Source organism: Plecotus auritus (genome assembly GCF_963455305.1).
Source record: "Plecotus auritus genome assembly, chromosome: 2".
In the NCBI taxonomy this organism is placed as follows: Eukaryota; Metazoa; Chordata; class Mammalia; order Chiroptera; family Vespertilionidae; genus Plecotus; species Plecotus auritus.
In genome coordinates, this window is record NC_137771.1 from 37,547,211 (window position 1) to 37,572,357 (window position 25,147).

Sequence of the window (25,147 nt, forward strand, 5' to 3'; positions counted from 1 at the left end):
TTTGCAAATGAGTAAATATCCCTATTTTGTGGGAACCCAGCATGCACTTTTGCACGCCCTGTCCTTCTACCTTGTATGACTCCTCCTTGAAAACTCCTATTCATCCTCCAAAATTCAGTTCCAATCTGACCTTTCCTGATTCCTCAGGAAAAATCAGTGCCCCTCCCCTTTGCTCTGACAGCATGCTGTGCTCACTCTAAAATATCACGACTATGCGTGTCAGGCCTCCTGTGTGACCCTCACCTGCTGCTTACTAAGGTTAGTAATAATAGCTGCTGTTCATTGAGCACTTTAATTATGTGCCAGGTACTTTTTAAAAAACTTTATGTGAATTAAGTCATTTGATTCTCTCAACTCTATGAAGTAACTGCAATTGCCATCCCCATTCTGTAGAATGGAAACTGAGAGAGAGGCTAAGCTACTTTGTCAATATGATATAGTTAGCAAGTAGCAGAGCTAAGATTTAGGTCCAGCAGCTCAGATTTCCAAGTCCCTGCTCTTAACCATGGCAGAGAACAGGTTACCTTTGACAGGGGTAAAGCAGGGAGCCCAAGGACTGAACCCTGGGCATCTTGCTAACAAGGCCTCATGCCTAGCTAGGAAACATCACTCATGGGGAACCTGGAGCAGGAACATGGCACAAGCTATGTTTTTACAAAGATCACTCTCGCTATAGGGCACACAGTGAATTGGAAGAGGAGAGTCCAAGAACAGAGATAACAGTTAAGAGACTAGTGTGGCAATCCAGGGAAGAGGCGAGGAAATCCCAAGTTTAGCAGGGAACCTCGTCCCTGAGCAAGCCCTGCTGACCTCCCAGCCACAGACATGCAGGGCTGCCACTCACGGGTGTGCAGGTGGGGCCCTGCACAGATGCACCTGGGCAAGAGGGCATGGAGGGGCAGACATGCAGCCCAAGCTCTGGGTGCCGCCTGTGAACCTCTGGTGAGGAGTCACGTGCACCCAGAAGGAAGGGCACCGTTGCTCTCACACACAGAGAGGACAGATGGACCAGCCATGGCCCAGCCCATGTGACCCTCCAATCCAGACATTTTCCACTACTTTTTGCTTCCTGTCTGTGGCATGATTTCCCCTCAGTTCCTCAAGGCCGCGGAGATGGGCATATGTTTGGAGGTGAGATCAGGAAGAGGCAGATTGGAGTAGTGCCAAGGAGAGTCCCTTACCCCAGGCGCCCTGCCCCGAGCACCACCTGTCACCATGCTTACATCCCACCAGGCTCTCACTCCTGAGGGCCTGACGGCCACCACATGGAGCCCCCGGTGGAAGTGGAAGGTCCTTCTGGGTACATGCCTGCCAGAAACAGTTGACGGGGATTGGGAACCAGTGATGTAAGGGAAGGAGAAGGGGGAGAAGGAAGGGATATGGGTGAGCAAAGATGCACGTGGATTTCTGCAACTTGCTATTCCTTTTCTCGTATCCTCCACTTTCTCACCTCAAGACACATGTTGAGTAAATGCCACTGAAAAGACTCACCAAGAAGGCGACACAGCATTTTTGAGGTAAGACTTTAAGGCAATGCAATGATGGTAAGAGAGCTGGAGCCAGGAGACCAGGAAAATCCTGCTGTGTGGCCCGGGGCAGGCCCAGCGCTCTCTCTGGGCCTCCATTTCACCACCAGCCACACCCACACCCACACGTGCAGGCTGGGTCAGAGGCTCTCCAGGAGTCCTGAAGTCTCAGCCTGGGTGGTCTGCAGTTTGGACAGCAAGGTGGGAGGCGGGCCTGTCTGTGACTGGCCAGGCTGGGCTGTGTTTCATGTCTCTGGTGAAGCCAGGTCCGCGAAGTCAGGCAAAGTAGCCCCAGAGGAAGACATTGATGGCCAGCAGGAGGACAGCATTGATGTCGCAGACGCGTCTCCAGAGCGGCTCCTCCTCAATGCTGGTCAGCTTCAGCTCTAGCGCGGCCTTCTCTGCGGGGCTCAGGGCCGGCTCCAGGGCCCCGGAGAGCCCGCAGAACCAGCCCCAGAGCAGCTTTCCCCAGTACCTGCGAGGGGCTGAGGGACAAAGGCCAGAGCGGGAGGGAAGCAGGAGGGAGAGGCAAGGCCAGGCCGGAAAGGAGAGTGATGAGAGGGCAGAGGAGGGAGAGAGAGGGGAGAAACCAAAGAAAAGGATGAGGTGCACAGAAAGAGGGGGGCTGTGGAACAATCACCTTAGTCTTTCCTACTAGCCACAGCCTGGGTGCTGAGCAGGGACTCCACCAACCTCTGACCCTGGCCACACACCCAGCCTTCGGCAGAAGCATCTCCATGGTGGTGTGTTAAGGGATGAGGATAATGCTGTCCATCCCAATTCAGATCACACACTCACATGAGGACACAGTGGGGAGCATCACCCCGCCCAGGAAGGAGGCAGCAGTGGAGCCAGACAGACTGAAGCAATGCTCTGGGCAGGGCACTGGCTGGAAGCCGCCTTGCAGGGCCCCTGCCATCACCTCATGAGGCCACATGCAGACTGCTCAGCGTCTCTGAGCCCAGGTCTTTCCCTCCCAAATAGGTCAGTGGCATGTGCCCTGTTCTGCAGGTGGTTCTGTTCATGGAATGAGAATGCAGATTTGACAGCACCTTAAAGAGTCACAGTGCTGAGCAGTGGGACAGGCTCTGGGGAAAGCAATGCTCTGAATGTGCCTGAGACTGTGCCACACGCACACAGCATCACCAGCCTGGAGAAGGGGCTCACTCTGCGGTTAAAAGGGAGCACATTTCACTAAAAGCTTAGCCCTGACTGCTTTGGCTCAGTGGATAGAGCGTCGGCCTGTGGACTAAAGGGTCCCAGGTTCGATTCCGGTCAAGGGCATGTACCTTGGTTGCAGGTACATCCCCTGTAGGGTGTGTGCAGGAGGCAGCTGATCGATGTTTCTCTCTCATCGATGTTTCTAACTCTCTATCCCTCTCCCTTCCTCTCTGTAAAAAAAAAAATCAATAAAATATATTAAAAAATAAAAAATTAAGAAAAGCTAAGTTTAAAAGAATAAAGAAAATAAATATTATCCAAGTTCTTTTGGATTAACAGTTAGTATATTAAAATAAAATTCAAATAAAAAGCCTTCCACAGAGGCTGAACCCAGCCCATTGGAAATGTTTTACTATCTTCATGGCTTTGGAACTGGCACTTGGTGAGTTCAATGTGACTATGGAGTCTCAGGGATACGAAGACCCTGGATACCATGCAGTCTTGTTCTTTCACTTACAGAGGAGGGGAAAGGCTTGGAGAAAGGAAGCAACCTGCTTAAGGTCACGTAGCCGCAAAGTTGCACAAAGAGGAATAAGACGAACCCAGAGCACTAAGCTCTATCATTTTACAAGCCGGTCCCAGCATTTTCTTTTGAGTCACTTAATAAAGCTAAACCTATCTGCACCCTTGGATATGTATCCTTCCTTCAGATCTGCTCTGCTGTTCTTAAGTTTGTCTTTAAGTTCCTTTTCTTAGGACTCAGAAGGGTACTGCCATTTCGCTTTTTAACCTGAGTACGGGACGAGGCTTCCTCTGCCTGCAGCCTTCAACGAGCTGTGCTTCCTCCCACCCCCATGTCCCTTGGCAGGGAAGGGGGTCTTGCCTCTCCCTGTCCTCTCCCTCCTCCTGGTGGGTGGGAGGCATTTCTCTCATTGAACTTGACTGACTCAGTGCCTCTTCTGTCTCATTTGGGATCAAGCCACCCACAGGGAGCAGTCATTTCTCTGCTGCTCCAGAGAGAGAGGCTCTGCCCTGGACCTGGGGGCCACCAGGCGGGGCTGCCTGTGACCGTGCAAATCTGTCTAGTCGTGGTACTGAGCTGGGGAGAGTACAAGCCGTACCCTCCTTCGCTCTGGGAGCCACCTTCTCGGCTTCTTCCCTTCCTCATTCCTCCTCACGGCAGCTGCCTGGCCTGCAAAGAGCTGCGCTCTCAGACTCTTCTTCCACGCCGGACATTTTATGGGACCAGACCTGGTCCTGATGGTGAAGGGATGAGAAGCAGTTCTGAGACCCTAACATCTGACAGATGGACCCCAAAGCTCGGAAAGGAGTTAAGGAGTTCCATTTTGCAAAGCAAACTTGGGGCACCAGATTAGACTAGGGCTGGTGACTTGGAGCTTTATTGGTGCTTATAAAAGTGAGCCTGTAAAAGATTGCATTCCCCACTATGGGTAGTTTTTTAAAATAGTGGATAGATTGGTCAGGTAGCTTGGATCTTGAAAATACAAAAAGAAGCTTGGATCTTAGGTGTCAGGAGAGCTCATACTCTGGAGCTTATGATGTCATAACCTCTAGGCAACTGGCTGTTTCGGTAGAGTCAGGGTCCTGAGCAAAGCTGAAGGGCTCAAGAATGGGGGAGGCTTCTCAGGCCTCAGGGAAGCTCAGGACTCCTAGAATCCGGCAAAGACCTGGGAGCCAAGTGGCATAGCTGCCAGCCATGTGGGGCCAACAACCGGGGCTTCAAACTTGCTGGAATTATTAAAAGTTTGTCACACCATCGGCTGGGGATGGAATGAAGATGCTTTTTGAAGCTTTGATGGAGCTCTTGCCTACCCCAATAGGACAGGGCAGCCTCTGAAGGCACCCCAACCCCAGCCAGCACTGGGCTCCTCTAGCTGAGGCAGGAGGTACATTTAGGACTTAAATTTCATTAAAATTTTAACTCATCAGGGCAAGAGAAGTTGACTTGGGGCTTTAAATTGCAAACTAATTTACCACTTCTGACATTAGTTTTTCCTTGGGAATTTTACACTTTGGGAAATCTCTAAGGTGTCACTAAATTCAGAATACCTTAATATTGGTATTCAAGTGCACTGCAGGGAGGTCATAGATGCATTGCATCTAAACCAGCTACAGTATGTCTTATGTCAACTTCTGATTTAGACACTGTGTGGTTTTGGAGTACATTGAATTCATGTATATTCTAAAACATTTAGGAACAGACTGTTGAACCTCAGAGGGAAGGAAGGCAGGGGAGGGTGGGTGGGAAGAGATCAACCAATGAACTTGTATGCATATATGCATAACCCATATACAAAGGCAATGGGGTGATGAGGGCCTGGGGTGGGGGTAGGAGTGGGCTGGAAGGGGTCAATGGGAGACTAAGGGGGACATGTGTAATACTTTCAACAATAAAAATAAAAAAAATAATAAAAAAAATTTAAAAAAAGAATAGAATCTCTAGGAGGCAGTATTTGTATGGCCCACAAGCAGCTCAGGAGGACACTGTATGGACACATCTGCTCTCTTCCTGTGAAGATGGCCATGCTTTTGTGTGATTCTAGGCAGATTATTAAGCCCAATAGGAAATAATAAATAATAAAATGGGTGTGTGGTGGGAGGAGGGGGGGCTGTTTCTTTGCCAAACCTGAGGCTTCCTTCCATGTGGATGGAACTCAATTAATGTCACACCCTTTGATTTGATTTTATGCCCTTAGATTCATTCAACCCGGGAGAGGAGAAGGGACCTCCCTGTTGGCAGGCTTGGGAAGGATAACAAGGGCTCACTTGGTTCACTCCCACCCTCCTCCTGGGTAGTGCAGTGCTCATGGGTAGGTGACGGATGGGTCCCTCTGTCTAATGCTGGGGTTCAGTGTCAGGAAGTGCACCTCCCTATGGATATAAACCAGATCTTTCCACCTGCACTTTATCAGTAATGAGGGCAATACTTTGGCTCCCATCTGCCTTACTTGTCTTATTCCTCACATTGTTTTATAGCCATGTGGGAAGGGAGGAAAGATAGTGTATGGCGTCTTAGGGGACCTGTGACCCAGTATCTGTCCCCATCACTCCTCTGTGATAGCACCCAGCACATCCTCAGCCTACCTCCGTGCTGCTCCAGGCCCTGGCTGGGGTTCTGGGTCCCTCCGCCTCCTGCAGGGTGCACACCAGGTGATATCTCCATCTCCGATGTCCCTGGTGTGTCCTCGTGGGCTTCCTTCTCCAGCTCAGAGCGGGGGTGGTTCCGTGTCCACCACGTCAGGCGTGCAAGCTGGAGGGAAGGGAAACGCTGTCTTGACTCAGTTCCCTCTGAAGGGAATTCACACCGTAAAATTAGAGGGGCCCCTCATGGGGGAACCTCAGAGCAGTGAGGGGTGCCAGGAGCAAGCACGGAGCTGGGAGGCGAGGCTTGCCTATTAGCTTGGCCTCCATTTCCTTTGAAAACCTGCTCTGCCTGAGCCATGCTACGTGCTGAAAACACACCAAGTCAGGTGCAGGGAGGCAGGCACCCCATGACAAAAGGCTTCCAAGGTCAGGCTAGGAGTTGATTTCTCTTAAAAACACAATGCAATGGAGAGTCACTGCAGACACAGGGAACAGGGAAGAGACTCTGAGTCCTGGGATTCAGAAAGAATTGAAGGGATCCAGCCTGGAGCCTGTTGCAAAAGTGAAGCAAGAAATAAAGCAAGCTGCCTCCCCTGGCTCACCTGTGAATGACCCGCTTGTTTGTAGGAATTGGTGCCACCAGGGTAAAAAGTTGTAACCTCTAAGGCACCGCACAGGTAAGGGGTATGAATGCTGATGTCCACTCAATGTCTCAGGGCCCAGCTTCTGGCATGGGCTCTGTTATGGGCTACATTATGTCCCCCTGCCCAAAGGCATGTGTTTAACTCCTAACTCCCAGTACTTCAGAAGGAGACATACTTGGAGATAGAGTCTTTAAAGAGGTAATTAAGGTTAAATGAGGTGTTTAGAGTGGCCCTAATCCAATAAGACTGGTGTCATTATGAGGAGAGATTAGGACACAGACAGGCACGGGAAAGGCCATTGAAGACAGAGTGGGAGGAGGCCAAGGAGAGAGGCCTCAGAGGAAAGACCCTGTAACACCTCCATCTCCGGCTTCTAGCCTCCAGAACTGTGATAAAAGAAATTCCTGTTGTGTAAGCCACCCAGGCTTGTGTGGTACCTTGTTATGGCAGCTGGAGCAAATGAATGCTCTTTTGCTCTAAAGAAAAAAAAAAAAAAAGGTTTCAGAACTGAAGACTGGGCCTCATGTCCAAGGACAGGTAAATGGTCAGCATGGGAGAGGGGAGAACTCCCAATTAAGTTCTTACTCTGGTGGACTCTGTTTCTTTTCTCATATATTGTTTCTTGACTCTTCAACCAATCCCTACCCATTCTTCTAGATCCAACTCAAAGTGGCCTTGTCAGGAACTCTCCCAGGGGTGACTGCCTCTCCTCTGTGCTCAGCCTTGAGACCAGTCCTTCTGCTTTTCTTCTTATTAGAACAACTGTTTATGTGGGTGTCTGTGCCCCCCATACACCACCCTGTGGACAGATGCCATGGGAGACCATTCATTGTTGTAACTCCAACACAGGCCCGGCACATAGTAGATGCTCACTGAGTAATTTTTCAATTGAACGAATTACTTTTCAGTTGGGAATTAATAATCCAACGAGCTCCCTGTCCCTGGGACATCTGTATGGCAACAGGTAAGATCGTCACCCAATGGCGTAAAACTCGTTGGTGGGCATGGGGAGGCATTTGGGGGGGAGGGGGTTAGCATGAGCGCTCCACTTGCCTCTTCCTCAGGGATGGGGGTTGTACAGAGGCTGACGGTGACCATGACGATGGCAGTGAGGCCGCAGAGGATGAGGGCAAAGTAGAGGTAGTGGAAGTCCTTGAGCACAGCCGGCCTCTGGTCCACCTCCCCACAAGCTGGGGCTGGGTAGGAGAACTCCAGGATCATGCGCAGGAATCCCACCACCAGGCCAAACATGAGGCCCCAGAAGGCTCCCTGTGGAGAGAGGGCAGACCAGGGAAGGGTGAGATCCAGATGGGAGGCCCTAGGAAGATTAAAACCACTCTGCTCCCAAATCTCTCCCCAACTGGTTGTTACTGTGTTTGCAAGTCCATAGGAGTGATTTAATGCTAAGGCTTTGTCCTAATGTTAAGGCAGACAGAGTGGGGTATAGGAAATAACACGGGTTCCTGAGTCAGCGGACCAGGATTTGGACCCTGGCTCCATTCCAGAATAACGGATGCAGTGATTCAGCCTCTCTGACTCAGAGTTTTCTATGTGTAAGGATAGGAGAAATGAATAAGTATTAAGTGTAGATGCTTAATCTTCAAGCAGAATGGAATATGATTTTGTAAAAAGCAGGAATAACTTCGTTATGATAAATCAGAAATCAGTGTTGCTTCTATTTTTTCCCTGTCTTTTGCCATATATATATGGCGTCTTAAGGGACCTGTGACTTAAGACGCCATATATATATTTTTGTTAAAATATATATATATATTTTAACAAAAGAAAGCTCTGGTACCTCCCATGTCTTCTTTATAACACTATTCAACCCTAACCTCTGTTTCCTTATATACGAGTTGTATTTTTAAAATTGAGATGACAATCTGTATTTCAAAAATTCTGCAATAAGCAGAAGCATCCATAGTTCAATTGAGTTTTGCTGTGCACCATGACTATCAGCAGGGAGATCGGACCTCTGCCAACAGAAGGTATCAGTGGACACCTTCCCTCATAGTCCATTGGGAGAGGCATTCCTATGATCTCCTTGGCCATGACCTTAGGCTCTCACATGGCTCCTGTGGAGTCCTGTCCATGACATCCTTTTCTTCCTGATCCCAGATCTGGGCTGTATAGCCAGCAGATCTGGGTTTTTTCTAAACTGTTCTGGGGAGTAATCAGGATTATAGTCCTCCTACCTCGAGCTCCTCCCAGGCTTCTGTTAGATTTCAGTGCAGTTTCATGAATAACACATGTGTAACACCCCTGCAAGTTCACACTTCATTTCATCATCATCATTGCTATCTTTTTGCCTACATATAAACCTTATAATGTTAGGGATGAAACAGAGCCTAGAGATCTTCTAGTCTGTCTTGAGCTTCCACACACTGTTTCTCATGTCTGAAATACTCTTCCCCCTCCCATTAATCCCTCATGTCTCAGCTCAGATGTTGCTTCCTCCAGGAAGGCTTCCCTGACCCCCTCCAAGGCATCTTATAGGTTAGGTGTTCCTGTTCTTTACTATCCTAGCAGCCACTATTCTTTCTTCTTATTGTTTATTGAATTATATTTCCTCCTATCTGGCCTAGTGATGGCACACCTATATGAACCTTGTAAATACAGCATCCCAGATTGATAAATGGTTTTTTCCCCCCATTCTACTAAGGTGCTGTTCTCAGAATGTCCACAAGAGGGTACTGGGATTAAAAATGGCTGTAGAGTAAGTAGATGCTACACAGACAAGCTCCCAGGACCAAATTGGAATTGCAACTAAAATGCAAAAATAAATCCTGAATAATCAACTGAAGACTAGCTGGAGAGAACCAAGAATGGAAAGTGGAGACCAAACAGAGACTGATAGAAAGGGCAGAGGCGTGAAAGGGCTGAACTGGCTCCCACAGACAACAGCTGAAGTTCCGGAGAGATATCTCAGTGGGGGGTTGCCACTGAGAACTCTGGGGTCTAATCCACAAACTGGGTCGCCCATCAGAGAGCACCAGAACTAAGAAAGGTGCCCACAAAACACCTGGCTGTGAAAAGCAGCAGGGTTGCTGTCTGCCAGGGAGTGATGGCTGGATATGCAGGCACCCTCTTAAAGGGCCAATGCACAAAATTTCACATGAAGCCACTCTCTTTGTGCTCCAGCAGAGGAAGGACAGAGTGGACTGAAGCTGTGTAAGCAGAAGCCAGGGTTGGGGGCTCTGGGGTTAGAGCTCAGAAGGTAGACACCCCGGTTTCCTGTGCTGAATCATTCCCTCATGCTGAGGAAGTCATCTTTCTCAGGCAGACCTTTGCTATCCAGGCATTTTTTGCCTGGGGGGAAGGCAGTTGACTCATTCTATTGGAAAACCTCTCCCCCCACAGTGTGGAGTTTCTGGGGCCCATTAAGAGATTAAGAATAACAATTAGCCTCCGGGCAGAAGCAATTGTCCCACACTGTTGGAAAACCTTTTTCCACACCTGTGGATGATTGCCTGAGGGCTACTCAAGACCAAATGCAATCAGTCTGCAGACAGAGGTGGGTCTTTGGAGGCGCTGAGTCTTTGCCTGATCTAAGTAGTCAGAAACAGTGTTTGATATTATCCTGCACTAGAGATTGAGAGCAGATCTACCTAATACACAGCCACAAGCCCAAACAGGCAGCCAAAATGGGGACACAAGAAAAAAAACCCTCAAATGAAAGAAAATGAGAATTCTCCAGAAGAGGAGATAAATGAAATGGAGATAAGAAATTCATCTGATATAGAAATGATGGTAAAGATGCTCAATAGCATGAGAAAAGATATAGTAACTATGAAAAAAGAACAGTTGGAAATAAAGAATGATATAGCACTAATAAATAATACATTGGAAGGACTATACAGAAGATTAGAGGAAGCTGAGGATCAGATCAGTGAATTAGAAGGAAGGGTAGAAAAAAATCACTCAATCAGAGAACCAAAAAGAAAAGATAATGAAAAACCAGGAGAACAGCTTAAGGGAGCTGTGGGACAACATGAAACATAACAATATTGACATAATGGGTGTACCAGAAGGGGAAAAAGGGAGCAAGGGGTAGAAAACTTCCCTAACCTGGTGAAGGAAAAGTCACACAAGTTCAGGAGAAACACAGAGTCCCAAGCAAGAAGAACCCAAGTAGGCCCACACCCAGACACATCATAATTAAAATGCCAAAAATGAAATACAAAGAGAAAATCTTAAAGGCAGCAAGAGAAACACAATTTGTTTCCTACAAAGGAGCTCCCATAAGGCTGTCAGCTGATTTCTCATCAGAAACTCTACAGGCCAGAAGGGAATGGCATGAAGTACTCAAGGTAATGGAAAGCAATGATCTGAAATCAAGATTATCCAGCAAGGCTATCATTCAAAATAGATGGTGAAATAAAGAGCTTCCCAGGCAAAAAAAAAAGGGGGGGGGGTGGCTAAAGGAGTTCATCACCACCAAGACAGCATTACAAGAAATGCTAAAGGGACTGCTGTAATGAGAAAAAATAGAGAAACCTCAAGATTGATCAATGTTTATTGAGTGAATGAATGAATCTAGACCAGATGCTATGGATGAGGAGGGGGCAGTTGGTTTGTGCAAGGTCACAGAGAGGCCAGGTTATGGCCAGACCAGCTCTCCTAACTTGTAGTGAACTGCTGTACTCACAGGCTCTGTGACCCTCTTGCAGAAGATGGCCAGCAGGAAGAGGGCAGTGACGGGTGGGGCCAGGTAGCTGGTGACAGACTGGATGTAGTCGAAGAGCTGGCCACTGTTGGAGCTTTGGATGATGGGGATCCAGAGGATGCTGATGACGACCAGGAACACCACAAACACTCTGCCAGGAGGGCACAGGGTGCTGTGAGGAGCCCTCGGGGTGGCAGAGCGTGGGGTGGGGTGAAGGTGATGCTTGGGAACCAGGAGGAGAGATGGGGGGTGGGGTGGTTTGCATGCTTGTTGAATCAGATAATGTTAGGAGACTAGAATCCCAAAGGATGAGAGTCCAGAAATTTAGACTCTTAAAATCCCAGAATATCGGAATTCTAGAACCTAAGAGATCAAGGCTTTTTAAATAGACCTGTTCTTCAGAGAGGAATCTATACCTTTCACCCCACCACCCACCTCAGTAAATGACCTCTAGTTTTTTGCTGGGGATTCCTTTCCTTCTCTTTTTCACCCAAATCCTGTGCATAGCAGCCCCCTTCTCCAGGGTGGCTCCAGACTCCAGTGACTTCTTCCTTCTCTAAGCTTCTCCAACTCTAAGTGTCTCCTCCTTACGTTGCCAGTTAGCTCAGAAAAGAGACTCCACTTTCATATCCTGACTCACCCACAACTGATCCAGGCTCAGTCCCAGGTCCTCAACATGCACTCCATGTATGATTTTGCAGGTGTGTGACCAGGTTAATGAAAAACTTTTCTTGGATGTGCTGAGTGCAATAATGCATATGGCCAGCAGATGGTAATAGAACCCCACTGGTTGATGAAATAAGTGTCTAAATAAAACCTGGCAGTTTAGTGTGCAAATATCAAAGGACACTCTTTTAGAAGTCTCTCAGTACACCAGTCCTTTCCTCTTCTTTCTTCTCATTTTCTCTTTCTCAGGCCCCCACTAAAGCAGCAGTTACTCAATGACCTCCCTCGCTCATCCTCGCCTCTGCACGATCTGTCCTGCATCCAGAGCCTATGAGCAAGCAGGCAGTGGGACTCTATTGGGCAGCTGTGGGCAGAAGGCACTGTGGTGGAAGGAATAGTGCATATAAAGGCAGGGAGGAGGAAAAAAGCAAGTGCTCTCAAAGACCATCTACCCAAAGCGGAGAATGAACACGTTAGTCCGGAAACCTGAGTTATTTATGGAGCCTTAAGTTATGAAGCAAAGATTTCAGAAAGGGCCCCTTAACTCTATGTAAACTACAAATTCCCAGCCTGGGGCGAAAAAGAAAAATTAGCCACTATTGTACTCTGAAAAGCATGAAACTGATCCCAACAAGGTAAATGCAAACTCTTTAGCCTGGTGTTTGAGGCTCTGCCTTCTTTGGAGACAAACTTTGTACAAATGTCTTCACTGATGCAGGTCCCTCATTGCATTGCCCCTGATGGGGCCTTTCTCGTTAAACTCTTCCACCCTGAGGGCAGAGCCATACAAGTCCTCCCTGTATCCCCAGCACAAAGGCATGACCCAAAGGGGACGCTCTGGGTGAGACTGATGGAGTAAGTTAAAAGCCTTTCTGATATCCTGGGATAGCAGCTGGTCCGAAAGATCTGGAGGGTGAGCTGCTTGCTAGCTTTCTCCCATTTATACAGTTATACGTTTAACTCTGTCAGCTTCTCTCATTGACCCTGTTGATCAGTTGCAAGAGAAAGCTGAACAGGCAGGGAAGAGAGTTTTTTCTCCTTGTTCTGGACGGGGAGGAGGGGCCCAGAGCAGAGGAGGAAGTACCTGAGGTTACAGAGGAAGCTGGTGCTAGAACTAGGCGCTCTGACTGCCAGTCCAGGGCCAACCCAGCCACACCTCCCAGGGCAACACAGGCAGGGAGCAGAGGGGAGAGGGTCTGCCTGCAGGAAGGGTCGCCTGAGGACAGGCCAGCGCACCTGCCCACCACCATCAGCTCCTGCTCCGTTGCCTTCTTGCGGAAGCGCTGCCACACGTCAATGGCGAACAGTGTGCTGCTGCTGTTGAAGATGGAGGTGAGGGAGCTCATGAGGGCGGCCATCATCACGGCGATCATCAGGCCCCGCAGACCTGGGAAGAGATGAGGTCTCTGTGGACAACCGGCCATGGAAGCCCTGCCGAGCATCATGGAGGCTGCAGTGCCCACAGAGCCAGGAGTCTGGGTGGAAATGGGATGGGGAACGTGCTGGCTGAGGTTCCCACCCAGCAGATAAGGAATCCAGGGCTGGGCACTGGGCTCTGGCCACGCCCTGCTGCTGCCTGCTCAGTGGCCTTGGGGGAGCCATGGCCCTCCCCAAACCTCCCCAGGAAGGGGTGTGACAGCCCTGGCATCCTGTGTGGGTGTCAGATCTGGCAGACACTTGCTAGTGGTCGCTGGTGGGGAGGAGGCGACTGTTACTAAACATTTTCAGCATTTTCCTTTTTCATTGAATTGACACCAGACAAAGCCCTGGCCTGGGAAGCAGAGGCCCAGGCTTGTTTCCTGGTTCTGCAGGCAACCAGTTGTGTTACCTTTGAACTAAGTGAGTCCTTCATGTTAGGGCCAATTTTTCCTCCCCTCCTGCAGCAAGAGGTCGGCTCCACTGATCCCCGAAGTCTCTGCCTCTCATGACCAAGCTTCCAGGAAAATGACTGCTCACCCCGGGGAGGGACCCCCAACCCGGCCCTACCTCCGGCCCCTTCTGCCCTCAGTCCAAATCTTTAGCCACGGCCTGCACGTGTCCCTGGAAGACTCAAGGTGTTCCACACCGAGGCCAGCAACGGCCTCCATGGCCTCTGATTCTTCCTTTTATTAATAATGTCTTTCTAGTCTCCACACCAGACTCCTCAGAGGTATCCCAGACCCCTCCTGGGCTCCTCTCCCGCCCGCCTCCCTCTGCGGCTGCTCTGTCATCACTGGGCCTCCCCCCCCCGCCTTTTCTCTACTATTTCTTTGATTCATTTCTTATTCTACTGATGGTGAGGGGAGGGGGGAACTCAACTCACCTACTTCCCTTCATAAACCCGCCTTTCTCCCACATCCCCTTTGGGTTCCTCTGTCTTTCTTGTCCCTCAAACACAATCAGTCATCAAGTCCTACCAATTCTGCCTCATGTATATCTTTTAAACCTCTTTTCTCCATCTCTAAAGATACCAACCTGGTCCTAGCCACCATAACCCCTTACCAGGACCACTGAAGGCCCCTTGTAAATCATCCCCCTGCTGTCCCTAAGCTGAACCCCAGGCAGAGTGGTCCCCCAGAGCACAAGTGCGATCGTGGATGCTGGCCTAACCCACGCCCCCATCCCCTGACCTCCATTGCTCTAGGTGCGGCCACCACCTCATCTCCACGATGCTTGTCTCCAGTCCTCCTGCATCTGAGCCCATAGTGGCCACCTTCAGCCCAGACTTCATGCTCTCTCCCAGTCTCAGGCCTTTGCACGTGCAGCCCCTCCTTCTGGATGATGTCTCCCTCACCCTCCAGCTTTGTCTGCCTGAGGTGCTCCTCAGGCCTCAGTTCCATGTCCTCTCCTCTGAAAAACCTGCCCCTACACTCCCCCAAAGTGAGCCAGGTGCTCCTGAGGGCTCCCCCAGCCCCACCGTGTCCCCACACTGCTCACACTGTATTGTGGCCTCTGACACCCTGAGTATCCTGGAGTCTGCGTGGAGCCAGAGAGTAGGGGCCCACCCTTTATCCTGCATCTCAGGGACCAGGGCACAGAGCAGTGCCTCATGGATGCCTCTGTGTGTGTGTGTGTGCATGCATGTACTGGAAGGGGATGGGGATGTGAATGTTTTTATTCCCTCTCCCTGCCCATGTCCATCCTTAATGCAACCCCTCCTGGGCAGTGGGGATTGGAGGCGGCTGGAGGAGGGAGTAACTGGTGGCCGTAGGAAACAGGACTCACCAATGGGCATGAGAGCTATGACCAGCTTGGGGTAGGCGATGTTGGAGCATCCCACTCGGGCCCCACAGACTCTTTGGCAGACGTCAGGGTCCACGCAGCCCACCTCATCTGCAGAAGAGGTGATGGCAGGGCAGTTAGAGACAAATAATCTAGGTCAGTGGTCAGCAAACTCATTAGTCAACAGAGCCAAATATCAACAGTACAATGTTTGAAATTTCTTTTGAGAGCCAAATTTTTTAAACTTAAACTTCTTCTAATGCCACTTCTTCAAAATAGACTCTCCCAGGCCATGGTATTTTGTGGAATAGCCACACTCAAGGGGCCAAAGAGCCGCATGTGGTTCGTGAGCCACAGTTTGCTGACCACTGATCTAGGGCCTGCTCGGAACGGCCCCGTATTTGCCTTCTGACCCCACCAGGAAGTATCCACTGGGGACTGTGCTGGGCCTGAGGGTCAAGGGCAAGTGGCTGACTGAGTACCAGGATTTACTATGGTAAATTTCTCTGCCATATACTACCCACAAAGCTGGTAGACTTGTTAGCTTTAGGCCTTATCTACACTAATAAAAGAGAGATGCAAATTGCCCATACCTTCGTGACGCCCACCAGCCAATCAGGAGTGAGTATGCAAATTAACCCAACAAAGATGGAAGGTAATTTGCATACACAGGCAGGATGGATGCTTGTGTCATCGCTATGGCAATGACGCAGGTGTTCCGCACCGCCCCAGCCGCTCCAGGCCTCTGGGCAGCGTGGAAAGGTGGAAAGGTGGCTCAGGGCCGTAGCAAAGGGAGAAAGGCAGCTCCAGGCCAGAGCAAAGGTGGAAAGGTGGCAGCCAGGGGAAGGAAGGCCCATTCTTGCATGAATCTTCATGCATAGGGCCTCTAGTATCCTGATAAAAGGCAAATATCCTTGGAAGCCACCAAGAATGCTTTACTAGCCTTTCCCTTATAAAAGCAAGGCAGGATTTAAAATGACATTTGGATGCAAAATTTTCTACTGAAGTAGTTTGGACCACAAAGGTTAACGTACTACTATATGTTCTTTTTTGTCTGTTTGTTTTAATCCATCAATCAGCTGCCTTCTGTATGTGGCCCAATAGGGGCTCAAACCCACAAACCAGGTATGTGTCCTGCCCGGGAATCCAACCGGCAACCTTTTGGTGCACAGGACAATGCTCAACCAACTGAGCCACACTGGTCGGGCACGACTCCATGTTCTTATTAAGGACTGTGCAGCCCCTGCCTGCCCCAGCTCTCACCTGGGTACAGGGCCCGGCTGATCATGCCGGGCATGACGATGAAGAACATGGGCAGGATCTTCAGGTAGCCGCCCAGCACAGAGCCTCCCTTGGCGTGGGACAGACTCTTGGCGGAGAGAGACCGCTGCACGATGACCTGAAAGGCACCAGCGGAGGCTACAGGTGGGCTCTGACGTGGTCACTGCCTGTGCCCCTGCGAGTCCCAACCCTCTGCATCCAGTTTCCCGCAGGGAGCCACCCCAGTTCTGGTGGGCGGGGCCTGCCTGGCTGGGGCATCACCTGGTCCGTGCACCAGCACCAGGTGGCCAGCACCGTGAGCCCGAAAATGAGGCCTGGCCAAGGGATGTCCCCGCTCACAGGGTCCCGAAGCATGTGGAAGGCGTCAGGCCGGGGCAGGTGGCAGGTGGTGTTGGGGACTGTGGCATTGGGGATGGCCTGCCTGTACCGCTGCTCCAGGCCCGGGTACCAGCCCACCTCCTTAAAGCCTGTGGGGGGAGACCTCAGTGAGTGAAGCAGCCCTGAGCCCCAAGAGCCTGTCACAGGCCCCCCAGCTCCCAGTCCCGCGTGGAGTCCCTGGGCTTGGAAGTGGCACGACGTGGAAATGCGGGAGGGCTGTGGGCCTCCGCTGGTTTGGCATAGAGAGCATGTTCCCGGCTCTGAGGGGAGTATGGCTCTGTGCCCCAGGAAGTCCTGATCAAACCACGGAGGTGACAGAAGCCATACTGGCTGAGAGAGGGATTTAGGGGCAACGTGGGGTGTATTCAGTTCTCCTCCTTACCCAGAAACATGAGGACCAGGGCTCCCCCGACCATGATGACCGTCTGCAGGGCGTCCGTGTAGATCACGGCTGTGAGGCCCCCTGGGGACCCAAGGAGAGGGCTCATCAGTCAGCACCCAAGTGTCCTCTCTGTGCCCGCCCTGCACGTGCCACCCTGGGGAGACCGGAGAGGACACGGCGCCCTCCCAGCAGGTGGGCTCCGCCTGCCTCTCCTGCACTGCGGGCTCCCCTCCGCCCCACCTGCCTGGTAGAGGTTGGTCAGTCACGGGTGCTCAGGCCCAGCTCTTCCCACCAACAGCCTCTGCCCCGGCTGCCTGGCCAGAGCCTGTTTAATATCCCAAGTCTATCCCTCTGTGAGCTGGTAGCTCTGCCAGGACGCCCCTCCCCCACCTGGACGCCCACTTAAATTCCCTTCCGCCCAGGCCCACTTGGCGCCCCGCGTCCCAGGAGCCAGGCCAGCGCTCTGCAGGAGGGGCTTTGTGGCTTCAGTCTGAAGCAGCCTAAGGTCTGGTCCAGGTGACAGTCCCCTCATCACTGCCCTGCTCCTGAGTACAGCAGGTCTCTCAGGATCTCTCAGGGCCTCTCCTTCCCTGCCTCTGGGGCTGGCTCTTGCCTCACGTCCCTGCCCTTGTGTGTCCCCTTTCTCTGGTCACTGTGCCTCCTGTCATTTCCTCTGCGTTTTCCTTCGAGCCTATACTTCTCTGTCTGACTCTGTCATTGGCTCTTCCTGTTTCTCATCCTCTGCCCCTCCCTCGGACATCTCTCTCCGCCAGCACTTCCCACTGTGTCCCGGTGGCCTGGGCTTCCCTCTCCGCCTCTCCCAGCCTCTATATCTCCGCTCTGGCCCTGCACCCCAAGGTGACCTTCCCCCGGCCCTACCTGCAATGGTGTAGACGGCCGTCACCACCAGCAAGACCACTGTGGAGAGGTACAGATTCCAGCCCAAGGCCATCTGGATGAAGAGGGCTCCAGAGAAGATGTCAGTCTGCAGAGACACAACCAGGAGGTCACCAGGCCCCAGGGTGTCACCTTCCCACTCAGCAGTACCAGCTGCTGTCAGCCCTCCTCACACCATGAGGACAAGCCTTCAGTGCTGTGCTGAGTGGGTGTGGTGGGCTGTGCAGGCGCTGAGCAGCCATGGAGGTGTCAGAGCAGAGGTGGTCCCAGTCCATGACTTTTATGAACTCTTTACAGGGCTACAACATAGTGGAGGGCAGGACACATGGATGGGTCACAGGACCCCAGCCTCAGTTCCAGTCTCAGAGCTGGCTCTCTGGGCAAATCATGTGACACAGTTTTGTTTTCTAAGGTTAGGTCGATGGAGAAAGAATAAGGACCTTTATTCTAAACTGTAACATTCTAGGCAATTAATGCTGGTACTGAATGAAGAGTCAGGGATAGAAAGATGAAAGAATGAATGGATGAACTCTAGATTGTGAGGTCTTTGAATGGAGGGACTGTCATACACTCAACAAACATCATCCATCTCTGACTACCTACCACTGAGGGAGAGCATGCACTGAAGGTATATGGATTCATTCTTCCTTTCTTCCATCCTCCCTTCCATTCATCCATCCATCCATCCATCCATCCATCCATCCAGCAATAAGCCGTGCCCTGTACTCAGCATTTTCAGAGACAGGGTGGCCACACTGCAGTGTACTCACCGAAATCTTGGTGAAGATATAGAGGATGAGAGACAGCACAGACATATACACCTGGATCCTCTGGCCCCCAAATCGCTTCTTCAGATACTGCGGCATCGTGACCACGCCGGCTGCGATGTACACAGGGACAAAGACCCAGCCGAGGGCCAGCAGCAGCCAGGTTGCCTGAGAGAGTGGAGAGAAATTGGTGTTCATGTCCTGGATGCAAATGGACGAGTGTCCCCTACAGAGGGGCGGTGCCATGCGGAGGACAGCCCTGAGCAGGAGGTAAGGGACCCGGGACTGATCTCAGTCCTGTGTGACCACCAATGGTCCCTCTATCTCCTCCGGGTCTTGGTTGCTTCATCCATAAAATGGGTTCTCCCCAAGCACATATGAGGGTCCTCTCAGGGCTAAGGCCAGGGGTGGGATGGGGTTCAGACCCTCAGTATCCCTGAGAAGCCTCTGGGCCAGCTTCCTTACGTTCCATTCGAAGCCTCCCACAGCAAGGCCTCCGGCAGCACCCGTCCCAGCCAGGCCGATGAACAAGCCGCTGCCCACATTGCTGGACATCAGAGATGCTCCGATCTGCAAGGCACAAGTGGGTCAAGAATCAGGGGTCAGTTTTCATCTGACTCAACCTGGAGTCTACCATGAGCTTCAGGAGCTGGGACATGGCAAGGAGAGAGGACCTGGACTCAGGGAATCTGAGATCAGGGGGAGGAGGAAATGGGGGAGCAAAGAGAAAGAGGGATGGGACTGACAACTAGTGGGTGCCTGCTGTATGCCAGGCACCGTGCTAGGCATTGTATGTATTTTATGTGTGCTAATACACTTGATTCCACAAAGATTTGGATGGATGAGTATTAATCTTTCCAACTTACAAAGAAAGGAAATAATGTTAAGAAAAATAGATAGTAGCTGCAGGCCACCTAGTGAGAGTAGCTAAGTGGGAAAGAAGGAAGCCACAGGGAGCAGATCCATGAAGGGAGAATGAAGTGCTGACTCAGGCCTGGATCTAAGGGCCCCAGAGAGGAGGAAGGGGAAACCGAGGAGAGAGGACAAGCGGTCAGCTGATGGGGAGCCTGGGTCATAAGAGTCTCAGGATCAGCTCCTGGAGGCTGCTGGGGGATTTACATCTATGATTTCCCTCATTTAACTGCTTTTTAGTAATAAGCTGATGTGTCACCTTCTCAAGAAAATCTTTGCTGGTCCCACTCCCACTGTCTGGAGGTCGGAGGCTTCCTGCGAGCCCTCATGAGCCCACACTGCCCCTTGGTCCCTCCAGCTCAGTAGTCATGCTGTCTGTGAGTCTGTCTGCCCAGTGCCACCCAGCTTTCTAGGACAACATTGTGGACCTTCTCCCCGTAGGTCCAGCCTGCGGCCATGAGAGGGCGCCAGTGGACGCTTGTCGGAGGTGTCCAGAACAAGGTGGCTCAGGTGGCAGGTGCATTTGGACTGGAGAGAAGGAGCCCAGAGCCAGGAAACCCACCTGGGGGCTGTTTCCTGGGTCCAGATGGGAGATGAAAAGGGGACTTGGATGTGGGAGAAGGGGAGGGAAGAAGGTCAACTCACCGGCCACCAGGTCATAGACCTCCCAGCCAGGAAGTAGCCACCAATGGTGCCTCGGCTTGCTCGGATGGACGACTGGAAAGGAAGTGGCCAGAGGTGAGGGTTTCCCGAGATTCCCCAGCCTCTGCCCTCACCCAGATTCTCCGCCCTCGGCCAGGCTCTGTGGAAGCAGAGGGGAGAACTGAGGCAGCGTTTTCATCATCTTTATTCTACGTGCCCTTGGGGTGGTCTGAGCCTCTCTCTGAGCCTCTGTGCATGTCTCCCAGAACCAGAACCAGTGTGAAGAACAAGGAGCCAGTGGGGGTACGCAGGCCCCGCCATGGCACAGAGCTGCAAAAGCATACAGCTGATTGCTATCGTGCACTGTGGTCCCCTCCCTCCCCTCCTTCTGAGATGTGTTTCAGAAATTGAGCTGGTGTCTCCGTCTCAGGCGTCCATAGCTTCAGGGAGACTGACCTGTCCCCTCCTTCCCACAGGACTCCTCACCGGGGAGGGTAAGTGCAAAGCTGTTATTAAGATGCTGCCAGGCCTCTGACTGGGCCTGGAGGGAGAAGCACTGAAGGAGAGACAGGAAAAGGGAGGAAATATAATTGATCAGTCACAGGGCAGTGATCAGCTGTGCAGGGCTGGTGATTGTTCCCACCCTTCCTTAGACGATCCAGTGTCACCTCTAGTCCTCGGGGAGGCCAGATGAGCAGAAAAAACTAATTTCATACATTAATCCTGAAGCCCAAGTCAGGGAGCAACTTGCCCAGCCTCCAAAAAGGGGTGCTTCTCCCCGCTGGCCCCTCCCAGAGCCAGGGGTCATCTGTGTGGCCTGTTCTTCCTCCCACCAGCCCTGGGAGGCAGGGACTGGTCACCACTTTACAGATGAGGAAACCAAGGCCCAGAGAGGGATCCTGCCCTTGCCACAGCCTCGTCAGTGACCAGCTGGGGCTCCAGTCACCCTCGGCCTCGCAGCAGAGTCTAAAGGTGCCGGCATTTCTCTCGAATGCTTCCGTGATGACAGCAGTCCTTTATGGCTGCCCTGTGTGCCGGGCACTGAGCCAGATGTCACGGAAGGGTCATGCCCGCTCTGTGCTGTGGTCCTTATTCTCCTTGTCCAGATGAGAAACTGAGGCTCAGAGAAGCTTCAGATGTTCCCAGGGCACGCGGGCATGCTGGAGTTGGATATGAGCTCAGGGCTCGCTGACCTCAGAGCCTGCCTCTCTATGGCACTGAGGCTTAGGGGAACAATGGACCACAGAAGGACCTTGGGGTCCACCTGGCTCCCTCCCCGTGAACACAGGAGCCCGGCTCCTTTAGAAAGCTCTGCTCCTTGCCAAAGCACTAACTAGTGGAGGGTGGGGCAGGCCAGGAGTCGAGCTTCCGGGGAGTTGGGGATCTCAGCACGGCGAAGGGGGAAGGAATGGGGATCAGGGTGGCCAGGGGAGGGTGGGGCAAAGGCAGCAGGTGCATAGAGACAGGCAGTCAGGAGAGGGGCTCAGGCCTGGCCTGCCTCTGGCTCGCTGTGTGACCTCAGGCAAGTCACACCCCTCTCTGGCTTCATTCTGCCTGCCTCTGAAAGGGGGATTGATGAGACCCTTCCACCCCAACCCCTCTGCTTCCCTGGCCCTCCTTCCTCTGCCCACCCCTGCCCCCAGCTCACGGCCAGCCGGAGATGAGAGTGTGGCTCTGCCTCTCCTGCTGGCTCCCAACCTCCACAACTACTCACCCAGACCCCCACGCCCACAACGAAGACGAAGTAGACAACCAGGACCCCGATGTCGTAGGCGTGCAGGCTGGCCCCGGGGCCTGGTGCCGAGCTCGGAGCTGCCGCAGTCCTGACCCCACTTCCTGAAGCTCCGGGCCCCGGCGCTGCCAGCTCCATGCTCCTCCGTGAGAGCTGCTCACCACCCGGCTGGACTTTGAGGCGCTCCTGGCTTCATTCCTTTCCTTTAATGATTAAACAGCCCAGTGCCATCCGCTGCTGAGAAAGCTCAGCCCCACTGGCAGGTAAGTCCTGGCAACCCTTTCCCCTAACAGCCTCCCTTGTCCTCTGTGGGCTCTCTCTCTCTCCATCTCCCCCTCCCCCTTCTCCCTCTCTCTCCCCATCCCTCTCCCTCTCCCCCTCCCTCTCCCCCTCCTTCCCTCTCCCTTTTCCTCTCCCTCTCCCTCTCCCTCTTCCTGCCCCCTCCCACACATGCACAGGCATAGACAGGCACACACATATACACAGAGACACATACAACAAGGCACACATACTCTCTCTCACCAACCCCCCCGCCCCGCAATGTGGAGAAGAGGAGGAGGAGGAGGAGGAGGGGAGGAAGAGAAAGAGGAAGAGGAGGAGAGGAGCAGAGTCTTGGAACCCTGCAGCTGGGAGGACCTTCAGAAGTCGTGTTCTAGCTTTTGCTTGTGTGGAGGGGAAACTGAGGCCCAGGGAGGGGCGGGTCACTCAGGGACGTAAAGGCAGACAGAGCTGGACCTTGATCCAGGTTTCTTGGTCACCTATATGCAACTTCCCTTCTGCCCAGCGGGAGGAGACCAGCGAGGAAGGAGCCTGCTGTTACCCTTGCAAAGCACCCCCCTCACCTGCTCCTGCCTCCAGCCCACCCAGGGGTCACCTTCCCTTCTGTTACCATGCAGGACCCTGAAGCCAGGAGTGCGGCCAGAATTCACACCTCGGCCCACGCTCCTGCCCGCACTGGGACAAAGGAGCTCTCCCGGAAAGAACACAGAGCACCCTGCGCCCAGGGGAGACCATCTGCCCGTGACCCAGGGGGCCGCCTTCCAGTCCTAGCTGCGGGGCTCAGTGACCTTCAGGGTGATGGAGGGCCGGTTGCTAAGGGACTCTGAGTTTGTGTCCTCGGTCAGCATGGCCTGTGCCCTCCCCACCTCTCAGTGCCAGTGAGTGACTCCTCCTATGCCCCCCCCCCCACACACACACACCAAGGAAGGGCCAGCCTGGCCCTCAGGGTTCCACTGCCCACATACAATGTCCCCAACCCCATCTCAGATGCCTGAGGCTGAGCCCCACCCCCTGCACTTCCCTCCCCTAGGCCAGCAGGTTTGGGCCCACAGCAGCCACGAATCTGTTAGCTAACCAGCCGGTTAGTATCCAGAGCCCAGGAAGTGCCAGGAGACGGCAGAAAAGGCATTGACATAGTAGGACTAGATATTGTGACGCCTATGCCCAGAGCCCAAGGCCTTGCTATATCAGCGAGCCCGGAGCCCCCACTTGAGGCCTCTCTGTTGTTGCAAACTAGCAACAGTCAGCAGCAGAAAGGGGCTGCCAGAGGCAGGCAGGGCTGGAGGGACAGAGAGAGAGTGGCTGTGATGGCCGATGGTGCACAAAAGCATCATTAAAACCAGGAACACAGGAAGAATGATGCATAAGACAGGCCAAATGGGGTGGGCAGACCTATAAATTAGGCTCCATCAACTCTCAGTAAAGGGCATTCACGGAAAGCAGCTGAGGATTCAAATGCATTGGCCCAGAATCACCGAGGAAACATTGGTACGACCATCAGGGACTTCTATTGAGAAGGCACACATTGTGAAATCCAGGTGGGAGCATTTCATTCCAAATGGTCTAACATTTTAGGCAGGTGTTGGCATTCAGCAATGAGGCCTCATATATCCAGGAGACCCTCTCAGAGAGCTCCTGAGACGGAAGGGTCGATCACGTTGTCATTCTTATCTTGGGTGAGCCCCCGTGGGCCCCTGCTCTGTGAGGCAGAGACGGCGACATGAGCAAGGCCCAGCCCAGTGGGGAGCCAGATGGCACACGGACAGGCACCTTCAGCATGTTCACCCACCCCTGTCCTTAGCTGGGAGCTCAGAGAAGGAGGAGGCAACAGTCCGTGTGAGGAGGTTAGGCAGGGCTTAGAGGGAAGGGGGTCCTTTGAGCCAGGCCTTAGAAAAGAGTACAACAGATTTGGAAACAGCCCAAGCGCCCATCAGTAGATGAGTGGATAAAAAAGGTGTGGTGCGTTTACACCAGGGAATAGTATGCAGCTGTAAAAAGGAGAGGTCTCTCACCCTTTGGGACAGCATGGAGGGACCTGGGAGGGCACCATGCTAAGTGAAATAAGTCAGTCAGAGAGAGACAAATATCACATGATCTCACTCACTTGTGGAATCCAATGAACAAAATGAATTGACAAACAAAATAAGACCCGAAGCATGGAGGTATGGAACAGACTGACATATCTCGATGTGGGGTTGGGGGGACGAGAAGAGATAAACCAAAGAACTTACTTATATGCATAGTCCATGGATAAGAGCAATAGGGTGATGAAGGCGTGGAGGGTGGTAGAGGTTGGGAGGAGAGGGGTAAAGTGGGGGGCGGGGATGGGAGCTATCTGTAATACTATCAACAATAAAAAATACATTAAAAAAAAGAGTATAACAGCAGTGTAACAGGTCGATAAATGGAAGTTTCTGCCAAGATACAATAACATAAAAATTGAAAAGTGAGCAGCAGATCTGCACAGGAAGTGCTAAGAGCTAGACTAACAATTGTAGAGGCTCTATAAGGAGGATGTGGAAGGCTTTTGTAAACATTTATTTGGATAAAATCCTTGTGTTTTTCCCAACGGAAAAGGCAGAGAGTGTGAGGGCTGGTTGCCCCAGACAGTTTTGGGCAGAGGGGCTTTGGAGAGCTTGGTGAGCATCCCGCTCAGTTGGGGTCACTGCGGACGGGGCTGACTCAGCCTGGAGCAGGTAGTGGGACTGACTCACTGCTTCCAGCTGGAGTTGGTGCTTTGGGATTGGGCTGCACCTGGGTTGGGCAAAGACTGTGCGGATGTTTTTTTTCGGGGGGAGGTGTGTGGACTAGATGTGAGCCACATGCATGGAAAAGACGGGGTGGGGTTCTTCTTAGATCCTGTCCAACGGGCTATCCAGAGGGGGCTTGGGCCTCAGCTGGCAGAACC

General features: G+C 52.2%; 1 protein-coding gene across 2 annotated transcripts; it reads right to left on the minus strand.

The window, feature by feature from the left end:
* Positions 1-1,506: 1,506 nt before the first annotated feature.
* On the minus strand, positions 1,507-22,120 carry SLC5A9 (solute carrier family 5 member 9). 2 transcript variants are annotated; one of them, XM_080654849.1, is made up of 15 exons: positions 21,943-22,102; positions 20,232-20,303; positions 19,140-19,244; positions 18,678-18,842; positions 17,890-17,995; positions 17,011-17,091; positions 16,512-16,717; positions 16,233-16,368; positions 14,973-15,080; positions 13,005-13,155; positions 11,085-11,253; positions 7,490-7,705; positions 6,874-6,912; positions 5,793-5,958; positions 1,515-2,011 (listed from the first exon to the last, which is right to left on the minus strand). In XM_080654849.1, exons 1-15 carry the CDS (start codon positions 22,096-22,098, stop codon positions 1,803-1,805), a joined length of 2,085 nt encoding a protein of 694 aa, XP_080510975.1. In that variant the 5' UTR covers positions 22,099-22,102; the 3' UTR covers positions 1,515-1,802. The 2 variants fall into 2 exon arrangements, with proteins under 2 accessions (XP_080510976.1, XP_080510975.1); XM_080654850.1 differs by lacking the exon at positions 6,874-6,912 and having other exon boundaries at positions 1,507-2,011; positions 21,943-22,120.
* Positions 22,121-25,147: the final 3,027 nt, after the last annotated feature.

What these genes read in the sequence shown, in the direction of transcription:
- SLC5A9 (XM_080654849.1), bottom strand. Translation starts at nt 22,098, where the DNA reads ATGGAGCTGGCAGCGCCGGGGCCCGGAGCTTCAGGAAGTGGGGTCAGG. An exon ending in GCAAGAGGGTCACAGAGCCT is followed by an intron (nt 7,706 to 11,084) that starts GTGAGTACAGCA and finishes CTCTCTCCACAG; the next exon opens with GGAGCCTTCTGGGGCCTCAT. An exon ending in GCTCCAGCTGCCATAACAAG is followed by an intron (nt 5,959 to 6,873) that starts GTACCACACAAG and finishes CCTTCCCTCCAG; the next exon opens with CTTGCACGCCTGACGTGGTG.